The sequence below is a fragment of the Lycium barbarum genome, chromosome 12 (genome assembly GCF_019175385.1).
Source record: "Lycium barbarum isolate Lr01 chromosome 12, ASM1917538v2, whole genome shotgun sequence".
Taxonomy (NCBI): Eukaryota; Viridiplantae; Streptophyta; class Magnoliopsida; order Solanales; family Solanaceae; genus Lycium; species Lycium barbarum.
In genome coordinates this window covers 99,004,423-99,031,448 of record NC_083348.1, presented here as the reverse complement: position 1 = coordinate 99,031,448, position 27,026 = coordinate 99,004,423, and the positions used below count along the sequence as shown (strand labels likewise).

General features: G+C 37.5%; 1 protein-coding gene and 1 pseudogene across 3 annotated transcripts; both read left to right on the top strand.

The window, feature by feature from the left end:
- Window positions 1-3,332: 3,332 nt before the first annotated feature.
- LOC132622073 (uncharacterized) lies at window positions 3,333-26,978 on the top strand. Of its 3 annotated transcripts, none has more exons than XM_060336596.1 (25): window positions 3,333-3,440; window positions 3,703-3,849; window positions 4,580-4,689; window positions 8,627-8,792; window positions 9,729-9,829; window positions 9,932-10,004; window positions 10,103-10,238; window positions 10,689-10,849; window positions 12,399-12,523; window positions 12,597-12,696; window positions 13,931-14,027; window positions 16,100-16,151; window positions 17,157-17,258; window positions 17,341-17,487; window positions 17,585-17,747; window positions 17,861-18,088; window positions 18,168-18,322; window positions 18,474-18,602; window positions 18,708-18,825; window positions 18,973-19,168; window positions 20,567-20,678; window positions 21,046-21,200; window positions 22,440-23,850; window positions 25,083-25,277; window positions 26,219-26,978. In XM_060336596.1, the coding sequence occupies exons 2-25, from the start codon at window positions 3,717-3,719 to the stop codon at window positions 26,687-26,689; spliced, it is 4,836 nt and encodes a 1,611-aa protein (XP_060192579.1). In that variant the 5' UTR covers window positions 3,333-3,440; window positions 3,703-3,716; the 3' UTR covers window positions 26,690-26,978. The 3 variants fall into 3 exon arrangements, with proteins under 3 accessions (XP_060192579.1, XP_060192578.1, XP_060192577.1); XM_060336595.1 differs by having other exon boundaries at window positions 3,372-3,541; XM_060336594.1 differs by having other exon boundaries at window positions 3,372-3,545.
- Window positions 11,480-11,590, top strand: LOC132625291 (U6 spliceosomal RNA; annotated as a pseudogene).
- Window positions 26,979-27,026: the final 48 nt, after the last annotated feature.

The window sequence follows — 27,026 nt, the reverse complement described above, 5'->3', positions numbered from 1 at the left end:
AATAGTCTGCTTAATCAGTGTGATTCTAGGTAAGGGTTCTATATTATCCTAAAGGGAAGGGGTTAGGCATCCTCTAGGATCCGTTAACTACGGTTGTCCGGCCAAACTTAGGTTAATTAATTGAGGTTCAAAATTTAAGAAAATAGCTTTTGAGAAAAAAAATAACTTATAACTAACAAAGCTTAAAATATTATTATATGAATGATGCACTCTATATGGTGAAAATAAGTACTTGATGTTCAGAGCGGTAATCCTAAATGATAGAATCTACCCCTTTTTAATCCTACATGAATCATAGGTTCTCCACCTAATTTAAACCATGCACAATCCAAAACACTGACAAATTAGCAATCATAAAAAATGGATGAAAGAAAATGAATGATAAGAAAAAAAAAAAGAACAAATGTTACAGGCAGACTCTAACGAGCTCCGCCTGCCCGATGTGATTTAAGAACTGCGGAACGAGATGACTCTATGGATGGGTGTGCCGAGTCTCATCTTGAGACTTTATTTTGATAAAGTCCCGAATTAAGACTCCGTTTGCTCCGATGTGTACATGTAAAAGAAAGGGGAAAAGAGATAAAGATTAGCATCCGATTATGACAAAAGCTATTATTGTTCTAAGAAAAGTAACAGATTAATTAAGTACAAATGAACAGACTCTTTGGTGCACAATATACCATCAGCTCCTATCTAAGGGAAATAACAATCAGCACAGCAACTATGACATAATCAACTTTAAGAAGCCATGGTATTATGCCAGACATCCTGAACATTTAATACAACATATTGAAATCCTTACTAGCTCGCTTGATTAAACAACATCTAAATCTGCCTACTTAATCAATTCTAACAAAACAACCTGTAAATCATGATTAACTAGAACACGACCAATATATAGTGCACACTTAGCATAAACAGCCTAGACCAAATGACTTCTAAAGCATGTTTATATGAGCAGACTAAACATAGTATACTGTCCAATGAATGCAACAACAAACTAATCACCACTATTAAATTAGTTCATATAATCACTAATTAAGTTACTAGTTAAATTGATTCATATAATATTTATTCCTTTTCAATCTAAAATCAAGATTGAACACGAATATGATTCAACACGGACCAATTACTCTAACACATATACATATGTTTAGACTACGTACACAAATCACGCAGAAACAGTAAAAACGAACTAACACCGAAAAAAACATTATTTAACTAATTAACTCATCACATGAACATTCTTAATAAAAAAAATGGCAAATTTAAGCTAACACATAGCAACTAAAGAAACGAGAAAAATGCAAAAATAAATGAAAATGGGAATTACCTGCTTCGGGTGCAGCGAAGTGGGTACGAGGCCTTCGATTCACGCTCGAACACTATCAAATCCGAGATTGCAATGCTCGAATTCAAAGCAGTACCGAAGCAAACGAAAAACAAAAATTGATTTGGGTATTCTTGACCCGATATGCAGAAGTAACTAATATTGCTTAAGAGGGATTTTGGCCACTGGAAACCATCCTTCTTGGGGAATTTAAGCTGTTGAAGAAACTTAATATCTATTTTTTTAGAAAAATGGCGACTGCAAACTCGTTTTTTAGAGGATTTTTTTGATTAAAAAAAAACCCTTTCTGATTCAAAACGCCACCCTCCTCCCCTTTTTTTGCTTTGCATTGTGTTGAATAAAAAGGGGATACGCGCGGGGAACTGGGGGAATGGGGATGGCAGTGAGCGTGGGGGGACAAAGGCGAGTGGGTGAGCAGAGGCGTGAGGGGGAACAGGAAAGAGTGGAGGTAACGTGGGGGGAACAGAAGCGTGGGGGGGGGGGACAAGGCGGAGTGGGGTGAGACGAGGGAGAGAGGAAGAGGAGAGAAGGGAGCGGGAAAGCAGAAGAGAGAGAAAGGGAGCGGGGGAAGGGAACGGCGGAAAAGAAAATGAAACCCTAAGGGGTTTCATTTTTTGTTAAATGGGCATTGGGCTATCCGGGTCGGGTAAAAATGAATAATGGACTGGGTCGGACTAAAAGGGGTAATGGACCGGGTTAGCTGAAAATATGGGCTGGTCCAAAAAATATTCATGAATTGATTGGGCTTTGATTTGGGTCAGATAAATCAAAATACGGACTGAGTGCAAAAAATAGTTTGGCTTTTAAATTTGAATAAAAGACCTATTTTAATTAACCATATACTGAGTGTGACAAAATATTACCAAATACAAAATATGTAATTATTAGGACTCAGGCAATAAAATTATATGATGTTGTAATAGCCGTGCAATAATATTTAACAATAAATAAACGCTATCATTTAAATGTGCGAAATAAATGCGATGCGTATGCAGAAGTTGGTAAAAATGCTGAAACGCAAATACTGGTAATAATAATAACAGAAAATAATAATAATGATAATAGTAATAATAATAATAATGGTAGTAGTGACGGTAGTAAAGATAATGACAGGATAATGAAATGCCGGTATTAATGAAAGCTAATAATTATAGTAAACAATGCAAATAATTATTTTTTGAAGTCGTCAAAATATTGGAAGCGAAAAATAGGTATTTCAAGGGGAAAGGCGGGACAAAATTGGGTGTCAACACTCATCTTATCCAGTCATATTTTAAATCCATTACAATTTCGATGTCTACGGTTACATCTCGAGAGCCATTGTTGAAAGCGGTTATGCAAGGAGGAGGATGAGAAGTATAATAGAGGGAGGACCGGATACACTTTTGTTAAGTATTAATTAGTACTAATATGCAGGGGCGGAGCTAGCATATTATTCGGGGGTTCGATCGAACTCAGTAACTTTGGTCTAAATTATGTATAAATTATTAATTTAGAATCAGTAACTTAAATGAATTAGAATCTTGAACCCACAAGCTTCGAGTCATGGCTCTGCCTCTGCTATTGTGTATGTTGTTGGACTGACACGATTTAAAATGAGCGATGGTAATAGTAAAAATTAATATAGTTGAACCTCAATTTTAATTGACGGCATACTTCTTACTATTATTATGCATTAATTTTTAAAAAAGATTTACATAATTGCTAATTACATTACTATGACAACAAAAAATGGCTAAATAATTTTGTTTTTACTTTCTATCGTACACAATGTTGGTGTAAAGTAGATACAACACCATTAAGGAGTTTTTTTTTTTGGGGGCCAAATTTACTTTCTTAAACAAATCAATATATACAAGAGATCTTGAAAAGGAAAAAAGAAAAAAAAATACTACTAGGGTCCATTTGACTTAGCTTAAAAAAAAAAAAAAAACAACCTATAAGTAAAAAAAATAAAAAATTAATCTACCAAACTTATTTTAAGTATAAAATAACTTATAAGCGGCCAGAAACACTTAAATTATAAGCTTAAGACAAACAGGCTCCAGTTCTTCTTTTGCCCATAAACCCCGAGCAAGGCAGCAACTGTGTAAGCAGGATCTTCTTGTTCTTCTTCTTACAACCCTGCAAGTATCTCGCATCCGATTCTTCAACACTTTTTCTATAGATTAATATCGACAAATTAGACCAGTAGGTAATTTAATAATTTTCGTCGTGAGAGCTTTTGAGGATCTGATCTGAAATTTGATCCGTTCATTTTCATGATCTGGATCTAAAAGCCGTTCATCTTCAACAATCATTTGTTATATAAATCTGAATTGGTTGAAATTGGTACCGTTTTGTTAAATTAGGTGGGATCAAATCAATGGAGTGGGCGACGCTACAGCATTTAGATCTCCGGCACGTTGGGCGGAGCTCAAAGTTATTACAGCCTCACGCCGCCGCATTTCATCCCACTCAGGCTCTTCTCGCCGTCGCAATTGGAAGCCATATAATCGGTATAATACCTTTCTCATACAATTTCAATTGAAACACTATCACATATGCTTAGCATTTTTGGTCCTTAGATAATGGTCAAAAACACACCTCAACTATCATGAGTTTCCTAACAGAACTATCAGGTGTGCCAGCCAGTTTCCTACCTCAACTATTTATCGAAACATACCTCAACTATTAGTTGTTCCTTTTTCCTACCTGAACTAATCGTCATCGCTCAGGTAGGAAAAGTGAACAACTAATAATTGAGGTGTGTTTCGATAGATAGTTGGTGATACTTCAGATAGGAAACTCGCACACCTGATAGTTCTGGTAGGAACTCAAGAAAAAGTGAACATTGTTCAGGTGTGTTTTTGACCATTAACTCTAAATTATAAGTATATTCTGATTTTGATCCTTTGATATCTGCGAAGCACATTAACCTTCACTTAATGGAAATGTGTGTTTTTTAGTCCCTTTATGTAAGAAGTATGTTGTATATTTGAACTACTTTTAGAACTATATTACTGTCAAATATGAGTAATTAAGTGGTGGAACGACTAATGATTATGGTAAATTTGTGAATATTCATAAGCAAAGGGATCAAAAGCGCATGTTTCAATTAACTGAAGGTTAAATGTGCTTAGTCAGATATCACAAGGATCAAAATCAAAATTTACCAATAATTGAGGGACCAAAAGTGTTATTAACCCTAAACTGTTTGATGATGCTGAGTATATTTTAAATGGGCAGAATTCGATGCATATACGGGAAGCAAGATTGCTTCCATAGACATTGGTTCTCCTGTTGTTCGTATGGCTTATAGTCCAACAAGTGGACATTGTGTAATTGCTATTCTTGAGGTTAGTTCATTAAATATCTTCAAAGATTTGAATTATTTCTATTAAAACCTGCATGTGATAGGACTTGTTGCATTTGACACGAGTGGCGTTGGGATGAACTTAAGTTGGACTGAAATATCAGGGCATTAGGTTCATGTGCTAACTCTGAATCCTGAAAAACAACTAACTGTTCAACTTCATTTTCCAGGATAGGAATAGTTTAATGGGTTTTCAGTTCTGATTTCTTGAGAAGCCATGAGAAAATGCTTTACATGGTGATATACTGGCAATGTTTGAGTGCTTAAGTTTTATCAGTAATTTGTTTGTCTAGGAAGGGTGATCACTAAATCCAACACAAAAGACTTTCATTTGCACTGAGCATTTGATTACCTTTAGTTTTCTTTGTTTGAGACAAGGGTTTGGTGCTGCCATGCAGCAGTCCACTGAAAGTATCAAATTTTATTCATTTACTGATTTACCTTCTTTTTCCCCTTTACCTTACAAAAAAACCTCTTTCTTTTCTGCGAATTGGCTCCAATAAGTTGTGAAAGTTTATTGAGTGTTTGTTACGTATAGAAGGATTATCTTCTTGGCTACTGCTAGGATGCCTATTTGGAGAGGTGACAAGACTGAGTGTGACAACTTTCAGACAACCCTTTTTCCTGGCATCAACCAACCAACAAAAGAACTGCATCTATTATAGATTTATGTCGCATAGTAAGAAACTACAAAAGGCATGCTAGAAGAATGACAAGGACAAAAATTTAATAGAGAAGGATAATAGAACTGAGGCGTTATATAATGGCCGTCTTCACTCTTTAGCACATTGAATCTCTATGTTATTCAGTGTTTTTGTCTTTATGTTTTTATTTATTTATTAATTATTAATTTTCAGTAAGTTCCATTTGTTATTTATTATATCCTGAAAGATCATGTCTTTGAATTTCAACTATGTGTATTCTTCTGTTATTGTGCATTTCAATTTTTTGTTTTGTTTTAGTCATATAATTTTGTTATTGTGCATTTCATTTTTTTTGTTTTGTTTTAGTCATATAATTTTGTAACAACAAACCAACTTATTATCCTTCTGGACATAGCAGACAGTGTTCTTCACACCATCATGATACTCTAGGTTCCTTTTCTCTTTGCAATTAGAGACCTTGAAATAAAGTCTCATTGTCTCAGATTATACTTAATAATTCTTTTTCCTATATAAAAAAGAAACTTACTTGAACTTCTTTGATAAGTTGATAACATATAATTATTCAATGTTCGCGAAGAATGGAGGTGGAGTACAATGATCTTGTTGTACAAGAACAAGGGAGATATCCAAAACAACAACTATAGGGGTATCAAGCTACTAAGCCACACTATGGAAGTTTGGGAGAGGATGGTGGAGATAAGGGTGAGGAGGGGTGTGTCTATTACCGAGAGGTGAGAACCAATTTGGATTCATGCCGGGGTGATCTACTACATAAGCCATCGATCTCGTAAGGTGATTGGTGGAGCAATACGGGGGCAGGAAGGGGGCCCTACATATGGTGTTCATTGACCTAGAAAAAGCCTACGACAAAGTCCAGAGAGGGGTTCTTTGGAAATGGCTAAAGGTGTACCTGTAACATACATTAGAGCAATTAGGAACATGTATGAAAGAGCTAAGACACGGGTAAGGACAGTCGGGGGAGACCCAGAACCTCCCAGTAGTTATGCAATTGCAATAGGGATCAACTCTTAGTCTGTTCCTATTTGTCTTGGTGATGGATGGATTGACACGGCATATCCAAGGGGAGGTACCATGGTGTATGCTATTTGCAGATGACATAGTATTAATCGACGAGACACGCGGAGGGGTTAACGGTAAACTGGAGGTTTGGAGACAGACTCTGGAGTTTAAAGGGTTTAGGTTGAGCAGGACTAAAACAAAATATTTGGAGTACAAGTTCAATGACGTTACTCACGAGGAAGATGTAGAAGTAAGGATTAATAGACACATCATCCCCAAGAGAGGAAGTTTCAAGTAATCTCGGGTCGATCATCCAAGGAAATGGGGAGATTGATGACGATGTTACTTGCCTTATTGCAGCGTGGTGGATGAAATGGAGGCTTGCATCTGGTGTCTTGTGCGATAAGAATGTGCCACTAAGACTTTTTTTTTCTTTTTTTTTGAGAACCGCTAAATTGTATTCCTCAGCATTAAGGATATGCTGTAGCCCTCCAAAAAGTTATCCACAAGGAGCTGTAAGATAAAAACTATTTACAGGCTTCCTAAAAAGTCTATCAACTGTTCTGCTCCCTCTACATTTGCTTCTTTACACCAGAAATGAAAATTTGCAATACAGTTCCACTTAATTTTCTGCAGAGTATTAAATTTATCCTCAAAACACCTCCCATTCCTCTCCTTCCAAATTGTCCACCAGATGCATGACGGAACTGCTCTACACCATTTCTTTCGAGATTTGCTTCCTCATTTTCTAATCCAGCAGCTTAGTAGAAAGTGCCACTAAGACTTAAAGGAAGTTCTAAAAAGTGTTGTTTGACCTGCTTTGTTATATGGGGCGGAGTGTTGACCAATCAAGAACTCGCACGTCCAGAAGATGAAAGTAGCGAAAGTGAGGATACTGAGATGGATGTGTGGGCATACTAGGAGGGATGTGATTAGGAATGAAGATATTTGAGACAAGGTGAGAGTGGCCTCCCTGTTGGACAAGACGAGGGAAGCGAGGTTGAGATGGTTCGGACATGTGAAGAGAAAATGCAGATGCTCCAGTTAGGAAGTGCGAGAGGTTGGCTACGGTGGGGATGCAGAGAGGAAGAGTAGGCTGAAGAAGTATTGGGGGGAGGTGATTACACAGGATACAACACACCTTTAGCTTACCGAAGACATGGTCATAGATAGGCGGGCATAGAGGGCGAGGATTAGGGTAGAGGGTTAGTGGGTAGTTGAGCGTGTCTAGTTTCCCATATCGGTATTAGTAGTACTCTCCTATTATGTTGTTTCCCGATTTTTCTATTACATCTTGTCTCCTTTGCTTTATTATCACTCTCCTATTATCGTATTCGTCGATTTCTATTAGCATATGTTATTTCTTTTGCTTTCGGCTATCGTATTACTGGCTGTTGATACTGTTCTATTCTCAATTACGGTATTTCCTTTTCAAACTTGCTTTATTGAGCTGAGGGTCTTTGGAAACAGTCTCTCTACCTACACAAGGTAGGAGTAAGGCTGCGTACACACCACCCTCCCCAGAGCACACTGGTGGGAATACACTGGGTACGTTGTTGTTGATACCATAAAATTATTGTTGTTGATAGCATATAATTATTGTTGTTGTTGTTTTTTTTTCTTTTTGTTGTTTGTTTCTTTGTTGTTTTTTTTGCTGGTTGTTGAAATAAATTTTTTTGTTCGCAAACTAAAAAGAATATTAAGACATGGCTTTTGCTGGTTGTACAGATTACATGTATATAGTACTATGCACGATTGACAGAGTACATATTAGTATAAATGTATTCTTTGCATGTATTCATCTGCTAGTGTCCATCTATTTGGTAAATGCGAGTTTCCCCTAACGGTGTCTGTTGCATATTGTCTGATGTAGTGTCGGGTTCAAAAGGCAATCTTGATTTGTGATTCCCTGCTCTTGCTTCCCAGCATTCTTATGCCCATGTAGGAGTTCGTATTTTCCCATGAGAGTTCTTAAACCCCTTGATTAAGCTAGCATGCATTTTTATTATCCTCTTTTGTCGGTGGTATAAATTCTTGCGAGTAAAAAATTTATAGTCACATTATTCCAGTACGAATTTCAATGGTTTCTTACTGTTGAGTTTAAAGCTCCAACAATGTCACATGTTCCTTTGTACTGCATTTGGGGTATTTGAACTCCGATAGTGCTGTCATCTGTACTCATTCTGCTATAATCTTGCATTTAGATTTTCTCATTTTGCTTGCTGCTTATTGCAGGATTGTACAATGCGTTCGTGTGACTTTGATGCAGAGCAAACGTGTGTTTTACATTCACCTGAGAAGAGGACAGAACGCATCTCTTCTGATACTGAAGTTCATCTTGCATTAACTCCTCTTCAACCTGTTGTCTTTTTTGGTTTCCACCGTAGGATGAGTGTAACAGGTCTGTCAAAATTTTAGTTGGAGCTCATATATAATTAGTTTTTTTCCGCATTGTTGGAGTTGAGCTGATAACTGCTCCTAGGATATGTGTCCTTGGTTCGAAATTTACTCGTTATCTAAAAGCACCAGGGTTATTGTTTTAATTATAGATATTTCACCATCTGAGTGACGGTTTATATGGACATGACATGAGATATATAATCCAGCTATTGGGAGTTGCAGAGCAAGCCAGAGTTGTGTGGTGGTGTTGTTTCTTGTGTAATGTGGTTGTTGAGTTGCAGTCTTGGCAATTTTAGTCCTGAGAGCTGCATTAACTATCCTGTGTTTTTCTGCTACTTGTTATGCTGATGTGTATTTCAAAAGAGTGCTTTCTCATTCATCAATTATGGCCGAGTCAATACTTGTTTCCTGTCAGTGCTGCCACATTGTCTCTCCATATTAGTATCCGGTTTTATTCGGTGCCTGCAACATTTTACTACTTTCGCCTTTATCTCTCTCTCTCTCTCCTCTGTTCTGGTTTTCTCGGGATGAGGTCTTTTGTTCTTCTGGATTCCACTCTCATGCTTTCAAGCGTTTTATCCCTGAAAGAGCAATTCAGTAGCCTCCTTTCCTTCCACCTGATTCTTTTCTTTGTATGCCTATAGCCCATTAACAAAAAGAAAAGAACACAGGTAAACTTAGTCAGAACTTGTTATGGATGTCTTGTCGTTTTTATCTATGCCTTGGTGGACAAAGTTACACGGTACTTGTGGTGGTGGAAAGTAGCAGGTAGAATAGTCTAGGCGTGCGCAAGCTGGCCAGGCACCACTGTTGTTAAAAATAAAGTCTCGTCATTTGCTATGTTTCTATAGTCAAATGCTAGTATTCGAGCAGTTTTTTCGTGCCTAAATAGCTATTTTATTGCAAGTGTTTCTGATCCAATTCTCTCTTTGTGAAGTTGTTGGAACTGTGGAAGGTGGGAAGGCGCCAACAAAAATAAAGACTGACCTGAAGAAACCTATCGTCAATCTTGCTTGCCATCCTCGACTCCCTGTTCTGGTAACATGTTTGGTGCAGCTAACGCCTCCCATTTCATGATTGACTGGAAAAGTTGTGACTGCCAATTTGATCTGACCTTTTTCCCCTCCCTTTTGATTTCAGTATGTAGCTTACGCAGAAGGCTTAATTCGAGCTTATAACATCCATACATATGCTGTACATTACACTTTACAATGTGAGATTTGAAAGAGTCCCTTATTATATTCTCTCTTTTTTTGGATAGTTTGAACTTAGTGGAACTTGCATGAAATCCCTTTTGTTTGCTATATATAGTGGATAATACTATCAAGCTGGTTGGTGCTGGTGCATTTGCATTTCATCCAACATTGGAATGGCTTTTTATTGGAGATAGACGTGGTACTCTTCTTGCATGGGATGTATCAACTGAAAGGCCTATGATGATTGGAATGTAAGTGATGTACAGTTCAGCTATGGCTGACTTTACATTTCATACTTTGCAATTTCCGCATTTTTTTTTGATGTCTTCTCATATCAAGCTCAATGTAGGACCTATGCAACCGATATGCTAGTTCTTTCTCCCGGAATTTTCTTACTAATGTTGCGGTTCCTTCTCCGAAAGCTAACTGACAGCTCAGTCTTATTCAATAGTTATATTGCTTTCACCAAGATCTCATTTTCCTTTCGAAGTGTGTTTTCTTAAGTAGAAATATGTGCATGATAAATAACCCGTGAATTCTGAAAGGAAATGTTGAATAAAAATCGACACCTGAATGGGTTCTGGAATCATGTATTTTGCTGATTAAACTTGGGTCTGACAATTATAATTCCAATTGTAGAAGTTCCTGTTTCTGATGTTAAATATTGAAATTAAATTTTAATGTTTTGTTTGCAATAACAGTACACAAGTAGGTTCTCAACCTATCACATCAGTTTCTTGGCTGCCAATGCTGCGGTTGCTGGTCACTTTGTCCAAGGATGGAAATATTCAAGTGTGGAAAACAAGGGTGGTACTGAATCCCAACAAGCCACCCATGCAAGCAAACTTTTTCGAGCCTGCTGGTACACTCAATTCTTTGAATCCCCTGATGAAATTGTCATGAGATCACCTTGTTGAAGTTGTTTAACATGAATGAGGAGCTTCTAATATTATTAATATATGCCAATTGTTTTAAGAGGCTTGAGAGGTAGTAAAGATTTTTAAATGAACCATTCAGATTTGGTGATAAAATGATAGGTTAATCTCAATTTAAGTTTTCCTTTGTGGTGTTTTTACTTGTAGAGAAAGTTCCTCTATGGTGTTTCAAGCTGGATGAAAGGATTCCTTCTGTAATAGGACAAAGAGCATACTCATTTTGCTTGATAAAAAAACAAAAAGCTCATATTTGAAAGTTTAGGCTCTTTTTGGGTGTTTCCTGCAGGTTATAAGCAAAGCTATTCTAACAGTAAAGCTGTCTCCGTGTGAGCTATAGGTCACGGGTTTGAGTCGTGGAGTCAACCATTGATGCTTGCGCCAGGGTAGACCATTACACCCCCCGGGGTGTGGTCCCTTCCCAAACCCTGCGTGAATGCGGGATGCTTCATGCATTAGGCTGCCCATTACCTTCCTTCAAGGACGTCCAATACAACAACAACAACAACAGCCCAGTGAAATCCCACATCTTGGGGTCTGGGGAGGGTATAATGTACGCAGACCTTACTCCTTCCAAGGACGTCCAATAAAAATTGAAATGATAGAGAAAAGATTAGCAAGACCTCTACACAAGGATGACATGCACAAATCCTGAAATAGTCCAAATTTTGATCAATCAAAATTTAAAACAGACATTGCGCATCATGGATCTTGTTCTCAAATAGTACTCTTTTTGCTTTGTTTTATTTGGTATTTTTTTCTATTTTGAGAACATCCAAAAGGAAAAAGTATTTTCCACCTATAAATTGCGAATATTTTACATAACTTCAACTACTTTGAAAATATAAAATTCATTTGTAAAGTCATATTTAGTACATTATGTTGTGGTTTCTGGATCGAATCAACTAACAATAACTACTACTTCCTTCGGTTTATGTGACCCTATTTCGTTATTTTTTTGTGACTTTGTTCCAAAAAGAACACCTCATCTAAATTTGGAAACAACTTAACGCAATACTACTTCCTTCGGTTTATGTGACCCTATTTCGTTATTTGTTGTGACTTTGTTCCAAAAAGAACGACCTCATCTAAATTTGGAAACAACTTAACACAAACTTTCCATTTTACCCTTTCTGAGAAGCTTTTATAGCCACAAAAATGTTATGACATGTTTAAGACCACAAGTTTCAAAAGTCTCATAGCTACAAAATGTCATGGCATGTTTAACACCACAAGTCTCAAAAGTCTACTTTTCTTTCTTAAACTCTGTGCCCAGTCAAATAAATTTGCATAAATTGAAATGGAGGGAGTATATACCTTTTTTTTCTACTGCTACCAACAACATATGTATTTCACATTAGAACTTTAATCTCTATGTTAGTTAAGACAGAAGGAATACACATCTCCTTTTTTACTTGTTTCTTTGTAATCCCTTCTGTTGATGCTATATGTGTTGATAAGTTAACTGCTATGGTGCAGCAATTGAATCCATTGATATCCCTAGAATTCTCTCTCAGCAAGGAGGAGAAGCAGTTTATCCACTTCCTCGGATCAGGGCTTTAGAAGTTCACCCAAAATTAAATCTGTCTGCATTGCTTTTTATGGTGAGCATTTCGATTTATGTCATGTACCTGTGACTTGTGTTGACACTCAGGACATTTCTGTGTTTGTTTACAGAGTTTGACTGGTGCTGACAACAGAAAAAATCGAGCTGCTTTTACTAGGGATGGAAGGAAACAATTATTTGCAGTTCTGCAAGGTGCAAGGGGATCTTCAGGTATTTCTAAACTAAGAATTCTGCTGTGTGCTTTATTTCCAGCAGTTATTAGATTTCAATACCATATCTTATGTTGGACCTATCATTGATTTAATTTTATCCTGCAAGTCTCAAGTTCGATTCGTCCTTCTTTTTAAACTGAGAGCATTTATATAATCAATGAAGGTTTGTTCAGACTTGTTTTTCAAGTCAGGTCTTCTTTTCTTCAAGTGTTGGTCGGCTCTTCATTTGATCTCTCAGGGACCCAGGCTTCAATTTTTAATATGAATTAACAGAGTTATCTAATCATGAAAAATACAGTTTCCAAAATGGTGGTGGCTGTTTATGTGACTGTACTGTTGTCGTTGCTATGTGCATGATCTTGCAGAGAAAATTAGTTGCCGAATTGGCAACATCTTGTGATACATTTAGTTACTCTAGTTTGATCCCATGAACTTATTTAATTTTTTACGTGGTTGTACTATTGTGGTTGCTATGTGCATTGATCTTGGAAAATAATAGAATTTGCAACGATCAATCGATGCATGTAATTGATTCTGTTTTAACCGTGTAACATATCTTGGGCTGTTGATGGGGGTTAAAGGAGTGTGCTGAGGCTTATGTGCACCTTGTGTTCTTTATTTTTTTTACTTGTAACCCCTCTCTGGTCTTCAATTGGATAGTGGCAGAGGCATTTGCTAACTGCTGTTATTTTCTTTCCCCCCTTAGAATATGCAATCAGTATGTTGCTTTTTGAGTTTGGTTAACTTTTAGTGCGCCCACACAAAGTCCTTATGTGTGTAGATGATGGTGTGTTTTTGGTAGAGGACTGTACTTTTCTGTAATCTTTCTACTTTTGTACAGCATATGTGTTTAAGGGGAGCCCGATAGCATCAATACTTGTCAAAAAGAATAAAAAGTAATCTGTAATCCAAATGTGGTTTTTTGGGATAAATACACTTCAAATGTTTTACCTTGCTTTTTTGCTGCTGTTATTTTCCTTTCTGTCCTGCTTCGTTTACACTTCCTTTGAGCCAAGGGTCTATTGGAAGCAGCCTCTCTACCCCACAAAGGTAGGGGTAGGGTCTGCGTACATCCTACCCCTCCCCAGACCCCACTTGTGGGATTACACTGGGTATGTTGTTGTTGTACTTTAAATGTGGTTATATGTGGTCTGATGATCACGTTGATATAACTGTGGTATTAAGTGATCTGTATCTTCACCTTGTTGTTCTAACTTCATGATCCTGAACAGCATCTGTCTTGAAGGAAAAGCTCTCAGCCCTTGGTTCATCCGGAATATTAGCTGATCACCAACTTAAAGCACAGCTGCAAGAACATTATTTGAAAGGGTGAGTTGGGCCTTAGCATTGTTCACTTTCTATCAGAGCTAGTAACATTCAGGATACCCAAGTTGTGACCTGTAAGCTTTACTGATTTGTTGTTGGATTCTAATTTTCTTCTCTTTTTGATTTGGTGATATAAGTGAGTCAAAAAAAATGTTATTATCTAACTGTTCTTAAGAACATTAATCTCTTACACGATATTTCAACTATGATCAGTGTGTCGTTAGCTAAATGAAACTACTTGGATTGAAGAAGGAAAAGCTTCATGTTTTCCTCTTCTTTATTTTGTTTTATCTCTTTGACAAATTTCGACTATGACCAATTTGCTATAGCTAAATCGGGGTATGGAAAACTACAAGAAAAAGTAAAGGGGCACCTTCAGATGATCGCCAAATACATACCACGCTCAAAAGTATAAAGCCTGTGATGGGTTTACCATGACTTTCCTTCATACTTGTAGGGGTATAGTCATAAGGAATCTAGTGAAGGTTTAAATAATTCTATGCTAACAAAGTGACATCTCAGTGCAGTGACTCCATTTTCATCACCTCGGTTCCTAAAATAGCGCATTCCCTCAAGCACAAATTTTAGACTGGTTACTCTCATCTGCAGCATAAAAGTCTTTTAGGCCATTTGAAGCTTTAGACACTGCAACTTTTATGCTTGAAGGGCTTTTGTAGGGATTAAGCATTGCTCATACGAACCTTTGACTGCTAATGAATTGGTAGATGATGTTTTTCTTGTAATTTGTGAATCATTGATTTTTTTGATTAGTCGATTTAGAAATCATGAATTAGTAGATGATGAAGGAAAAGGAGACTGATGTTCAGTTGGATCAAAAGAAAGTTTTTGATGAGGGATCTAAAGAAAGTTTGTAAAGCAAGTTAAACATTTTCTTGACCAAGTACTAAAGGATAAAGGTCTTGGAGACTTGGTTACCTTGCTATTTCCTCCTCTTTTCCAGCCAAGTTTAATGTAGAATCTAAATCTTCACTAGATTCCCTTGGGTTGGGGGGAGGGCGGTGTGTTCTCCTCTAAGTCCTAGTCTTTCAGGCAGTCCACTTCTTGTCTTTATTTCAAAACCCCAAAGGGGGTCGTGAATTAGATTGCATAGCTCATCATTATCATTTTTGGATGGGTGGGAAGAGGTATTCATTTTTGTAACTCGGACATGGTTTGTTTTCCTAAGCAGAATGGGTTTGAATTAGTAATTTGGTGTTCAAAAGCGACAAGGGAGGACATAACCAAATTTTTCCTGATTCATAAACCAACCAAAGAATATTGCAGAGCTAGTCAGAGTTCAAACCTTCGTTCCTGCTTACAGTATTTTTTTTATTTCATTCAGTTTGAATCAAGTATGCTTGTCGTTGCTAATATTTCCAATTCAAAAGATTTCAAAACTGTGGTAAAGGAAGTGTATCTTCCATTATGTTTAAGTGGTGCTGAAAGGGTTAAATTGCATTTCACGTTACTAAACTAAGCTTAAGTTACCGTTAGATAAGCACAATGGAGGATACGCAGGAGTGTCACCGTAGAAACTAGAAAGTAGAAATTATATCTTGACTCCAAAAAAATTAACCACACTGGAGAAGAGATGATACCAAATTTGGTAGAGTGGTTTTCTTGTCTTCTTGGTGGTGTAAGGCTATAGGCATCTTCCATCATATTTGCTTGACTGATTTTTGGCGAAGTTGAAGAGCTTCGTATGCTTATTTATTTCTTGTAGCCTTAGGATACCTGATCCTCATCTCTGTAGTCCATTTATTAACTATACATTACAAATCAGTTTATCAGCCATCTACTAGTAACCTACTTATCACTCATCATTTGTCGGGTGTAGCCTGTCCTTTTGTCATATTTATCCATTTTGGCAACTCTAGTACTTTGAATAGAATACTTGATCTATGGTACTAAATAGTAATTGTACTATGAGGTTGTGTTACTTCTCTTTGAGTATTTTTGTTGGTTCACTATTTTTTCATATAGTCTACTTGTTTAATTCTCAGATTTTACTACTTAGCCATTTGAGTTGCTACAAGGTTTTTAAAACTAATGTTTGGTTAATTTTCTTGTGTCAGACAAAGTCAGCTCACAATTTCGGATATTGCAAGAAAGGCTTTTCTTTATAGCGTAAGCCATTTTCTCTCTGTTTCACATTTTTTTTCCTTTGGAAAGTATGGCCTATCTTACATAGGCCTCTCCTAAAATTTGAGGAGGCTAGAAAAACTCTGGGTGATTTCATTCCATCTTACGAAGTACTGAGAACAATATTAAAGAGCTTCTGGAAAAGATCTTATGAGGCAGCGCCCTTTCCTATTTATTGACCGTCACCAAGCGGCTGATAGATCCTGGTCTATATCATAGTCTTTGTGGCCTCTTAGGAGTCTGATAAAGCTGTCCTTTAGCACATGGGTAGAAGAAAGCCTAGAGGCAAGGGGCGTTCATCCACTTGACTGTAAGGAGAGGGGCGTTCAGCCACTTGACTGTAAGGAAAGGGGCCTTCAGCCTATAAACCATTATCTTTTCTTTTTTATGATGAAATAAGAAGGATATCATCAACAAAAAGCATCAAGAAGATGCAGCATTACAGAGAAAGTAAGTATCAGCTCCCAGGAAGGCAAAAAAAAGCTATCTAATAGCTAAACATAGATCTATGGAGCTGATAAATTCTGGGAAAGAATCAACCGTAATTACAGAGGAGAGGTTGACCCAACTAAAAAGAATAATCAAGCATCTAGCCTTAAGAAGGGGGATGGGTGTTGTGATGCCATCAAAACACCTTTTGTTCCTCTCTATCCATAAGGACCACAAAATGCAAGCAGGAACCAAAGAGCAGATCTTTTTGATGGACTTCCCAACTTTCCAGGAGCTCCAACACACAAAAGCCTCTCTTAGAGTGCCTGGCATGGCCCAAGTCAGTCCAAAGATAGAAAAGAACATGTTCCATAGTTCAGTTGCCACAGTACAATGAAGAAACATTATGCCTCTAAACCATTATGCAAACAATAAAGGAAAAATTTAGACATTGATTTTGAAATAGATTTAGTTCTAAGGTCAAATTGACACTAACTTGCCTTTTGAGGAAAGAAGTCAATATATATAAGAAAAAGTCACCTTATGAACTTATTTTGGCAGCATTTTATGGAAGGTCATGCAAAAACTGCTCCAATTTCTCGGTTACCTCTCATCACAATCCTGGATACTAAACATTATTTGAAAGATGTCCCAGTTTGTCAGGTAATCATTGCTAACTATTTAAGTTTCTACCCTCTTCGCATTGTTTTGCTTGACATACCCTCTAATTAGCTATCTTGTGCAGCCATTTCATCTGGATCTAAATTTTTTCAATAGAGAGAACAGAGTTCTGCACTATCCTGTGAGGGCTTTCTATGTAGAAGGCTCAAACCTTATGGCATACAATCTGTCTTCTGGAGTAGAAAATGTTTACAAGAAGCTTTATGCATCGGTAATGCTTAATTGCTGTTTTCAGTTAGCATGTTGAAGCAGTATACTTTAGCAGTATTATTGCACTTTTGAAACTGACAAATTAGTTGTTCTTCCAGATTCCTGGAAATGTAGAATTTCATCCGAAGTACATTATTTATGGTAAAAAGAAGCACCTATTCTTCGTCGTTTATGAGTTCAGTGGCGCCACAAATGAAGTGGTTCTTTATTGGGAAAATACCGATCCCCGACTTGCTAACAGTAAAGGAAATACGATTAAAGGTTTTCACTGTCTATCAGAGCTTCTAATTTTGGCGTCTTAACATGTAAACAAGTTTCGTCGTAACTCATTAAGTATCAAAATAATGAGTTTACTTTCCTTTGTCATGTTCCAGGTCTAGACGCTGCCTTTATTGGCCCTAATGAGAATCATTATGCAATTCTTGATGAGGATAAGACTGGGCTGTCCTTGTATATTTTGCCTGGAACTGCTCTACAAGTGTTAGATGAAAACAATGGAGCAACTGATCAAAACCAGTCTACTGACACTGATGGTACCAGTAAGGGTCCAATGCAGTTTATGTTCGAAACTGAAGTTCATCGCATCTTCTCAACTCCAATAGGTATGTGAGGAAGGGGTTTCATGAGATGTATTTTGTAATCTGCCGTGGCAATCCTGATCCAAGTATTTTGGTTTTGTAGAATCAACTTTGGTATTTGCTTCCCATGGTGACCAGATTGGCTTGGCGAAACTGGTTCAAAACTACCGCCTCTCAAATGCTGATGGCCATTACATATCAACAAAAGCAGAAGGAAGAAAATTTATCAAATTGAAAGTAAATGAGATTGTCCTCCAGGTAAACGGTTTAGGTTATGTTTCTCTCTGTCAAGTCTTGTTTAACGAACTTCCAATACAAGAATTAGCAGCTGCACATATTGATTCCCGTTCCCGTTTGTTATTGTTTTTCTCCCAAGAACTGCTTCCTTCTCAAGTATGATATATTCCAGGTGCAATGGCAAGAAACTCTCAGGGGCTACGTTGCAGGTGTATTGACCACACATAGGGTGCTTATTGTTTCAGCAGATCTGGATATATTGGCATGCAGTTCTACAAAGTTTGACAAAGGACTTCCTTCAATATCCTTGGATGCATTCCTATCGTTCCTGTTATTTATATTGCCTCTTTACTTATATTTCTGTAGACTATTTTATATTTGCTGTGATTCTTAACCTTTTGGATACTATAGATCTATTCTATGGCTTGGGCCTGCACTTCTTTTTTCAACTGCCACTGCTGTTAGTATGCTTGGGTGGGATGGCAAAGTGAGGACCATACTTTCAATTAGTATGCCTAATGCAGGTGGATACTTAAGTTTTGCTCCAAACTGCATGTACATGCTTCCATGCTTGGGGCTATCCTAGTCTATTTGTTTTTCTGTTGGCTACATCTTTTTTCGTGCAATCTTGGGTGCTTAACCTACTTTGTGTACATGACTTCCTTGTGCAGTACTGCTTGGAGCTTTGAATGATCGGCTGCTGCTTGCTAACCCTACAGATATAAATCCTAGGCAAAAGAAAGGGGTTGAAATTAAAAACTGTCTTGTTGGACTTCTTGAACCTCTCCTTGTTGGGTTTTCCACAATGCAACAACATTTTGAACAGAAGCTTGACCTCTCAGAGATCCTATATCAGATAACCTCAAGGTTTTTGTTCTACAAAATGTCGATGCTTTTAGTGTGGCATCTTTAGATTCTTTCATGCTGCTTAAATGTTTGTTCTGATTGCCCTATTCAGTATTTTCTTGGTGCTAGCATTTATAATAAATTGCCAACCAGGAAATGTAGTTATTGGCTCAAGTAGTTTTCATTTTTTTTTTAATGATTTGTCGAATGAATCACCTTGTTTTAGCTAACAAAATTGATTCTAGAATCTTTGATTAATTAAGTTAATAGTAAATATGTAAAGACAGTTAGAAGTATTTTGTGACATATTTCAAATTCCTTTTTTAATCAGATTTTACCCTCAAAACATTTCTTTTTGCTCATTTTTCTGCCTTAATCAGCACGGTTTGCACAAAGACCAACTACTAAGATTTTAGTGGATCACTCCTGCTATTAGAATATTGTCAGTGTGGAAATGGGCTGTTGTCTCTTTATATGGTCTTTGAGCAATCTTCACCTCTTGAGCTAGCGTTTGGGTTGAGTTAGGCCCAAGGTCAATTTCTTATCATGGTATCAGAGCTATACCATTCCTATTGTTTGGTTTACTCAATGTTGGGCCCCATGTTATATTGTCCACACTCGAGATATCCTGCCCTGAGCAGAGGAAGAGTGATAATTGTCCCACATTGGGGGAGAAAATGGGTTTTTGTTCTTCCTTATCTCTTGAATTAGCTTTTGGGGTTGAGTTAAACCTAAGGTCATTTCTTATCAAATATCACAGAGACCATCACTTATTTGTTGTAATAATAATTACCATCTATTGTAAAAAGAGAAGGTATGTAGCTTTAAAGAATAACCACTAATTCCATATCAAAATGAAAAAAGAATAACCATTAATCCCGAGTTTAATGCTTTAAATCTATGGGGTAGAAGTCCTAATTAAGTTTTACTGGTATCTTTTCAGTCTCCAGAGCTCTCAAAAATGCCAATTCTCTAAGGGAAATTTTGTTTGTTTTCTTATTGAAGAAAAAAAAAAAAGAATTGGTTGTCTCATGGAGTTATGATAATCTTATTTTTCCCTTTCTTTTGGCTACATTATCCATGTACTCTCTGCAGATGAGCAATTGAGATAAAATTTAGTTTGCTATGAAGTATACCTAGTATTTAGTTTTTTTCTTTCTGCTTTCTGTCCTAGTATCATGAATTCAAGATGCCTCTATATTATAACTGGTAGAGCAAATAAATTCTATATATTTCGAATATCTTGGTGTGTATATTCAGATTTCTTTAGTAGTTGAATACAAATGGGAGAGGAAGGTACTTGTTCGACCTGATAGCAGTTTTCTTTTAGGTTTTTGGTTGTAAACAAAAGCTTGTTGGTATGAGATAATATGATTAAGTTGTGATATTTGACAGTTTTGTGGCTTTTTTTATATGAAGGTTTGACAGTCTACGTATAACTCCAAGATCTCTTGACATACTTGCTAGAGGTCCACCAATTTGTGGTGATCTTGCTGTATCATTATCCCAGTCAGGCCCACAATTCACTCAGGTAAAAGTTATTTACCAACTTTCTTTGTTTTTCAGCTTTTGCTTGTTTGAAGTGAGGAGGAGAGACTGGAGGAGGGAAGTAAAAGTGGATAAAAGTTATTTATGGATAAGAGTTACTTCGCTTGTTGGTTAAAAGAGGAGTTAAAGTTAATGTTGAGTGTTAGATACCCCACCATGTTAGCTAGCATTTGAAGTCCTCCGGTAGTGGATGGGAAGGTTGCAGTGCATCACTTTTGCTTTCTCCAGATGTACTACAACTTGAAATAACTCATCAGTGCTTTACCTTCTCCCTCCACCCAATTGTATGCAGACCATATGCAGTGTTAAGTTTGCATTGTCTTTGTGTTAATATTTGTTAATCTGAGTAGGTATTGAGAGGGACCTACGCAATCAAGGCGCTCCGATTTTCTACCGCATTGTCTGTCTTAAAGGACGAATTTTTGCGTTCAAGAGATTATCCAAGATGCCCCCCAACTTCACATTTGTTCCAGCGCTTTCGCCAGTTGGGATATGCTTGTATAAAGTATGTAATCGTGGCAATATTTTATGATTCTGTTTAAAATGTCAAAAATTATATGCTCTGTCCTTGAATTCATTTCATCTTGTCTTTGCTATTTGTTATTCTTTCTTTCCTTATTTTGGCTTTGGTGTTTGACCTACGTGGACTTTTCCTACAATGTGCAGCTTTACGTTCTCTTTGTTGACAAGCCATAATCAAATATCACTTGGATTACGTGATCGTGGTTCCAATTAGAAGATACATACTCGGAGATTTTTCTACTTGCTTTTCACCAAGTTATTCCTATTATTATTAACTCAGCAATATAACTATTTTGCATGTGGAGCAAAAAAAAATCAGCTATATAATGTTGTGCACATGGAGTAGATTTTTTTTCATCACTTCTTATTAATTAGTGATATCTGCTCCTTTTTTTCCTTACGAAATTAAAAATCTATCAATGTGGTGGCAAGAAACCGTGCACATAAGTTCTATATAAACGGTAGTGAATCACGTCTGGATCTTTAAAGTTTCATTACGAGGCTTCTCTCTTTCTTTTCTATATTTTGCCCCAGATGGGCATCTATTTAGTTTTGTTCTTGTAACATGCTCAACATACTTGTTTATGTCACGCAAATTGATATCTTACTCTTTTGTATCTTTTTCTTTTTAGCCGGTCAACAATTCCTCTGGTTTAATTTAGGGCACTTGACTGATCAAAAAATAAAGAATGTTTGTTCAGGCCCTTGCGCATTACTTTTGTGATGTCAGCCCTCTTTCCCTCTGTTTTGTCTTGAACTACATGAGGTTACTTGTTCCAAATATTTGAGACAGACCTATAGTGTGACATGTTTTTGATTCATTAGGATAGTTAATATGACAGAAATGTGAGACTAGGTTCAGGGTGTAACTAATATGCCCATGTGACAACAGCAGCAGCTACTTGTTGGTTTTTAAAATGATGGCTACTTTTGAGTTGCAAATAGAACTGTTTTCTCATCAACCACACTGGAGATTATGCCACTTTGAAGTATGTTTGAAAAAGTGGTCTATTGTGAATTGATAAGATACAATTTCTATTTTGGAGATGTCTGCAGTTTGATTTGCTCTACATCGTCGATTGAGTTAAATATTTGCATTACTTTCACACGTCCAACGTTCAGATAACTCTCAGGGAGACTCATGCTAAACTGATATGCATATATATTGTTTCAGCATCTTTTAGTATTCATTCTTATATGGGATTATAATATGAGATTGCAGATATGCTCAGTTTGATAGTGCTAAAGAAACTTTTGAAGTCATATCAGACTATGAAAGCATGCTTGACCTATTTATATGCCACCTTAACCCAAGTGCAATGCGGCGACTTGCACAGAAACTAGAAGATGAAAGTGCAGATTCAGAATTACGACGATATTGTGAAAGGATCCTTAGGGTGCGTTCAACTGGGTGGACGCAAGGTATCTTTGCAAATTTTGCAGCTGAAAGTATGGTCCCTAAAGGACCAGAATGGGGTGGTGGTAATTGGGAGATCAAGACACCAACCAATCTGAAGAGCATTCCTCAGTGGGAGCTTGCTGCTGAGGTGATGCCATACATGAGAACTGATGATGGTACAATCCCATCAATTATCACGGATCACATAGGTGTTTACCTAGGTTTGATAAAAGGAAGAGGTAACGTCGTGGAAGTGAGAGAAGACAGTTTGGTGAAGGCATTTAAAGCTGAAAATGGTGAAGACAAGGTAAATGGACCTCAAAAATCTATAGCTGCATCGACAGCTAACCAGTCCAAAGGGTTTCCTGAGGGTGAAATGTTAATGGGACTAGAAAGCCTTGGCAAGAAAGTTGCCAGTTCTAGTGTGGTAGATGAGCAAACAAAAGCAGAAGAAGAATTCAAGAAATCACTGTATGGATCTGCTGCTGACTGTACCAGCAGTGATGAAGAAGAAACATCAAAAACGAAAAAATTACACATAAGAATTCGAGACAAACCTGTTACATCTACTACAGTGGACGTGAACAAGATAAAAGAAGCCACAAAACAGCTGGGCCTGCCGATCAGTAGAACAAAGTCATTAACTGGTTCATCCCCAGATCTTGGCCTCCTTGTACCTCAACCTTCTTCTGCAACCAATGTACCAGTTACAGCTCCAGTGGCTTCTACATCTGCTGATCCTTTTGGAACAAATTCATTGACACAATCTGCATCTATGCCGGATCTTGCTCCTAAGGCAGTGGGTGCTGGAGTTACTGCAGGGCCCATTCCCGAGGACTTCTTCCAGAATACTATATCATCCGTCCAGGTTGCAGCATCATTGCCTCCTCCTGGGACTTTCCTTTCTAAGCTGGACCAAAATTCTCAAGTTGCTGAAGCCACTAAAATGCAACCTAACCAGGGTAGTACATCTGTAGCTGATGTTGGTCCACCTGATGGTGGTCTCCCCCCTCAACCTACTCAACGACCTGTTTCATTTGAGGGCGTGGGTCTTCCTGATGGGGGTGTTCCTCCGCAGCCCTTCAGTCAACCTGCTGGCCTGCAACCTCATGTTCAGATGCCAAAACCTCCCATGTCCAACCAACCTCTTGATCTCAGTTCTCTTGAAGCTCCAGGTTCAGGACAACCTTCTGCACGTCCACCTTCTCCTCCAAAATCTGTGCGTCCTGGACAAGTAAGTGTGCTTTACCACTCTTTTAAATAGTTAGGAAATTGATGGTACCAAACTATGACCAATTGCTGCTTCATCCTGCTTCATATTGAACTTGTCTGGATCAGTAGTAATAACAGGAAGATTGATGATAAGGATTAACAATTTTGTTTTTTCTATGTGCAAATGCTGGCACATAAGAATGAAAAATGGCCTTTTGAATGCTATAATGTTGATAGTAGCATGACAAATTTTCTAGGACTGCTTTGGGTTCGCATAAACTGTAAAATTAGAGCACAGACAGCTGTCTTAAATACATATCTAAGAGTTCGGTTCGTCATCAGATTCTTCACTAAGTTGGTGAGGCCTCAGGATAGGGCCCTTACTCAATTGCTCATGTTCAGTGATCTGTTTTCATTAGTTCATGGTTGAATATCGAGCGTTCTAGTTAGAGAAAATGTAATGCTGCACACTTCGGATATGGATTTGTGTGCTCTTGGAAAAATCAATTAGCTTACCTTATTTGTCTAATTTGACCAATTTTGGATATGATTGATTTGGCCTAGAGAAGGTTAATCCCTTCTACTAGAATATACAAGGATGCTGAGAAAGTGGAGTACTGCAAGAAAGCCCTTCAATTTTAGATTTTATCATTGCAAATCAGGATTAATCAAGTGATGGGTGAAACTTTTGTTTGGGAAAAGATTTGAAGTCAAAGGTTAAGAAGATAGAGCATAATGGTTCTGTTTAGGCGTATATTTTTAGGGTCAACCTTCTTGACCGATGGATTCTACTTCACTGTCTGACAAAGAACAAGAGACAGATAGGCCAAACATGAAGCTGGTGATATGCTCATTCGTGGTTCGCTTCAGAAGAAGTAAAAGGAAAATAAAAAGATAAAGGCATTGCCAGGAGGGAAAAGGAGAAATAGTGCTCCAAAGTGACAAATTTCTACATAAATCTGCCGAAGAGAAAGTGATGATGAGCTAGGGAGACCTATGAACTATTGTTATATGATCACATACAACAGAAATATTTTTGAGCTTTTAAAACAACAGTTTTCTCTGAAACTTGCCAGCAGTTAGACCTTCTCCTTCCATGGGGGTTCAAGAAACTAAATACAACAAGGATTTACAGATTACTAGTTAGGTGGTCCTTGAGCACTAGTGTCAGTTGAAACTTGAAAGTCTTGTGGTCAAATTTGCCCAATTCAGAATGCTCGTCATTTGCTTGATCTGCATTTTTCTTTTTCACAGGTCCCTCGTGGGGCTGCTGCTCCACTTTGCTTCAAGACTGGTCTTGCCCATCTTGAGCAAAATCAGCTGCCAGATGCATTATCCTGTTTCGATGAAGCTTTCTTGGCACTGGCTAAGGATCAATCTCGTGGAGCTGACATAAAAGCTCAAGCCACAATATGTGCACAATACAAAATTGCAGTTACTCTGCTTCAGGTACTTGAGCGTTTACCAAATAGCTACAATCTTCTACGTTGCCAAATGGACTATTTGACTTTGTCCTAAATGATGTCTGATTCTAATTACCTGTGTGTATCTCGGGTGACTTGGCTCACAGCTGGGAGAGTAACAGTTCTCTACTTTTTGTTTTACCATTCTCCTGTTTCTGTCCCTATTAGTTGATGTCACTTATTTACTATTTCTTTTTGTCATATACTGCATTAGAAGTTATCAAGTAAATCTGCACGGCTCCTAATACAAGCTGCTAGCTTCCTTTCTTTTTAACATAGAAGACACATATTCACATCTTTTTATATTTAAAGATCCAATAATTTTCAGAGATCTGTTAGTGGAAGTACCAAAAGTGCACAACTGTACTCTTAGTTATTTGTTATCGTGTTCTTCTCCTCCAACTTTTTCTTTCTTTTATTGTGTGGATAAATTTAAGTTAAAACATCTTGAAAGGTTAGAAGGTTAAATATGTGTAGTCAGGTAACACAAGGATCAAAATTTGGAATTTGCTTAGGGAGAAAAATTGCAATGAGTCCTATAAGAAAAGCAGGAGTCTAACTACCCCTTCTCTCTGTTCTTGTGTTTCATCCCAAAATGCTGTTGGTTTCAACTTTTCAAGAGAGTTCTCCACATTAGAATTTAATGCAGCAAACCCACTGGCTAGTTTTGTTCTGTTCCTACAGTATATGCATAAGGTAGTTCGGATAGCCTTTGTAAACTGATAGGATGATTACAGAGAGGGAGGGAGGAGGGATATGTATTTACTGGTGTCTGGGTGACTAAAATATAAATTTAAGTTTCATTGCAAGAAGAGAACCTTTTTGTTTACTAGCCAACAACAACATTGAGCAAATATCACTCGGTTTCCATTACAGTTATTGTTTTGTTTGGATGGTGGTTTTATGTCCTTTGTCACTTTACTGCAGGAAATCACCCGACTGCAGAGAGTCCAGGGCCCAAGTGCAATCAGTGCAAAGGATGAAATGGCGCGATTGTCTCGACATTTGGGTTCACTGCCTCTTCTGGCTAAGCACAGGATAAATTGTATTCGAACTGCTATTAAGAGGAACATGGATGTACAGAATTATGGTTATTCCAAGCAGATGCTTGAACTTCTATTATCTAAGGCACCTCCAGGCAAGCAAGACGAATTGAGGAGCTTGGTTGACATATGTGTTCAAAGGGGCTTGTCCAACAAGTCAATTGATCCACAAGAAGATCCATCCCAGTTCTGTGCTGCTACCCTTAGCCGTCTATCAACCATTGGTTATGATGTCTGCGATCTCTGTGGGGCCAAATTCTCTGCTCTGTCATCACCTGGCTGCATTATTTGTGGTATGGGAAGCATTAAAAGATCGGATGCACTTGTGGTTCCTGTTCCCTCTCCATTTGGCTGAAATTACCAGTCTATTTCATACTTCTAGCTAGTATATGTCTTTCAAGATTCATATCAGTCTGCTATGAGAACATTGGAAACAAAATTTCCTCTTGAAATTCTGCGATTGTTGGTGGTGGTGGTGTTAGCATAGTGCAATTATTTGTACATAGTGTAATCATATCCATTTTGTATCTGGTGTGCTTTTGTTCCCTGCACATTATCTTTTCCCTTCCTCCTTTTTCCCTCTAGTGGTTCCTTTGTGTAGTTTGGCCTTGAGTTACTAATTCGAGTAATCAGTATTCCTTTTAGTTCTCTTTAAAATTTTTGCTATTAGCTGGTGTTCTTTGTATGGTCTT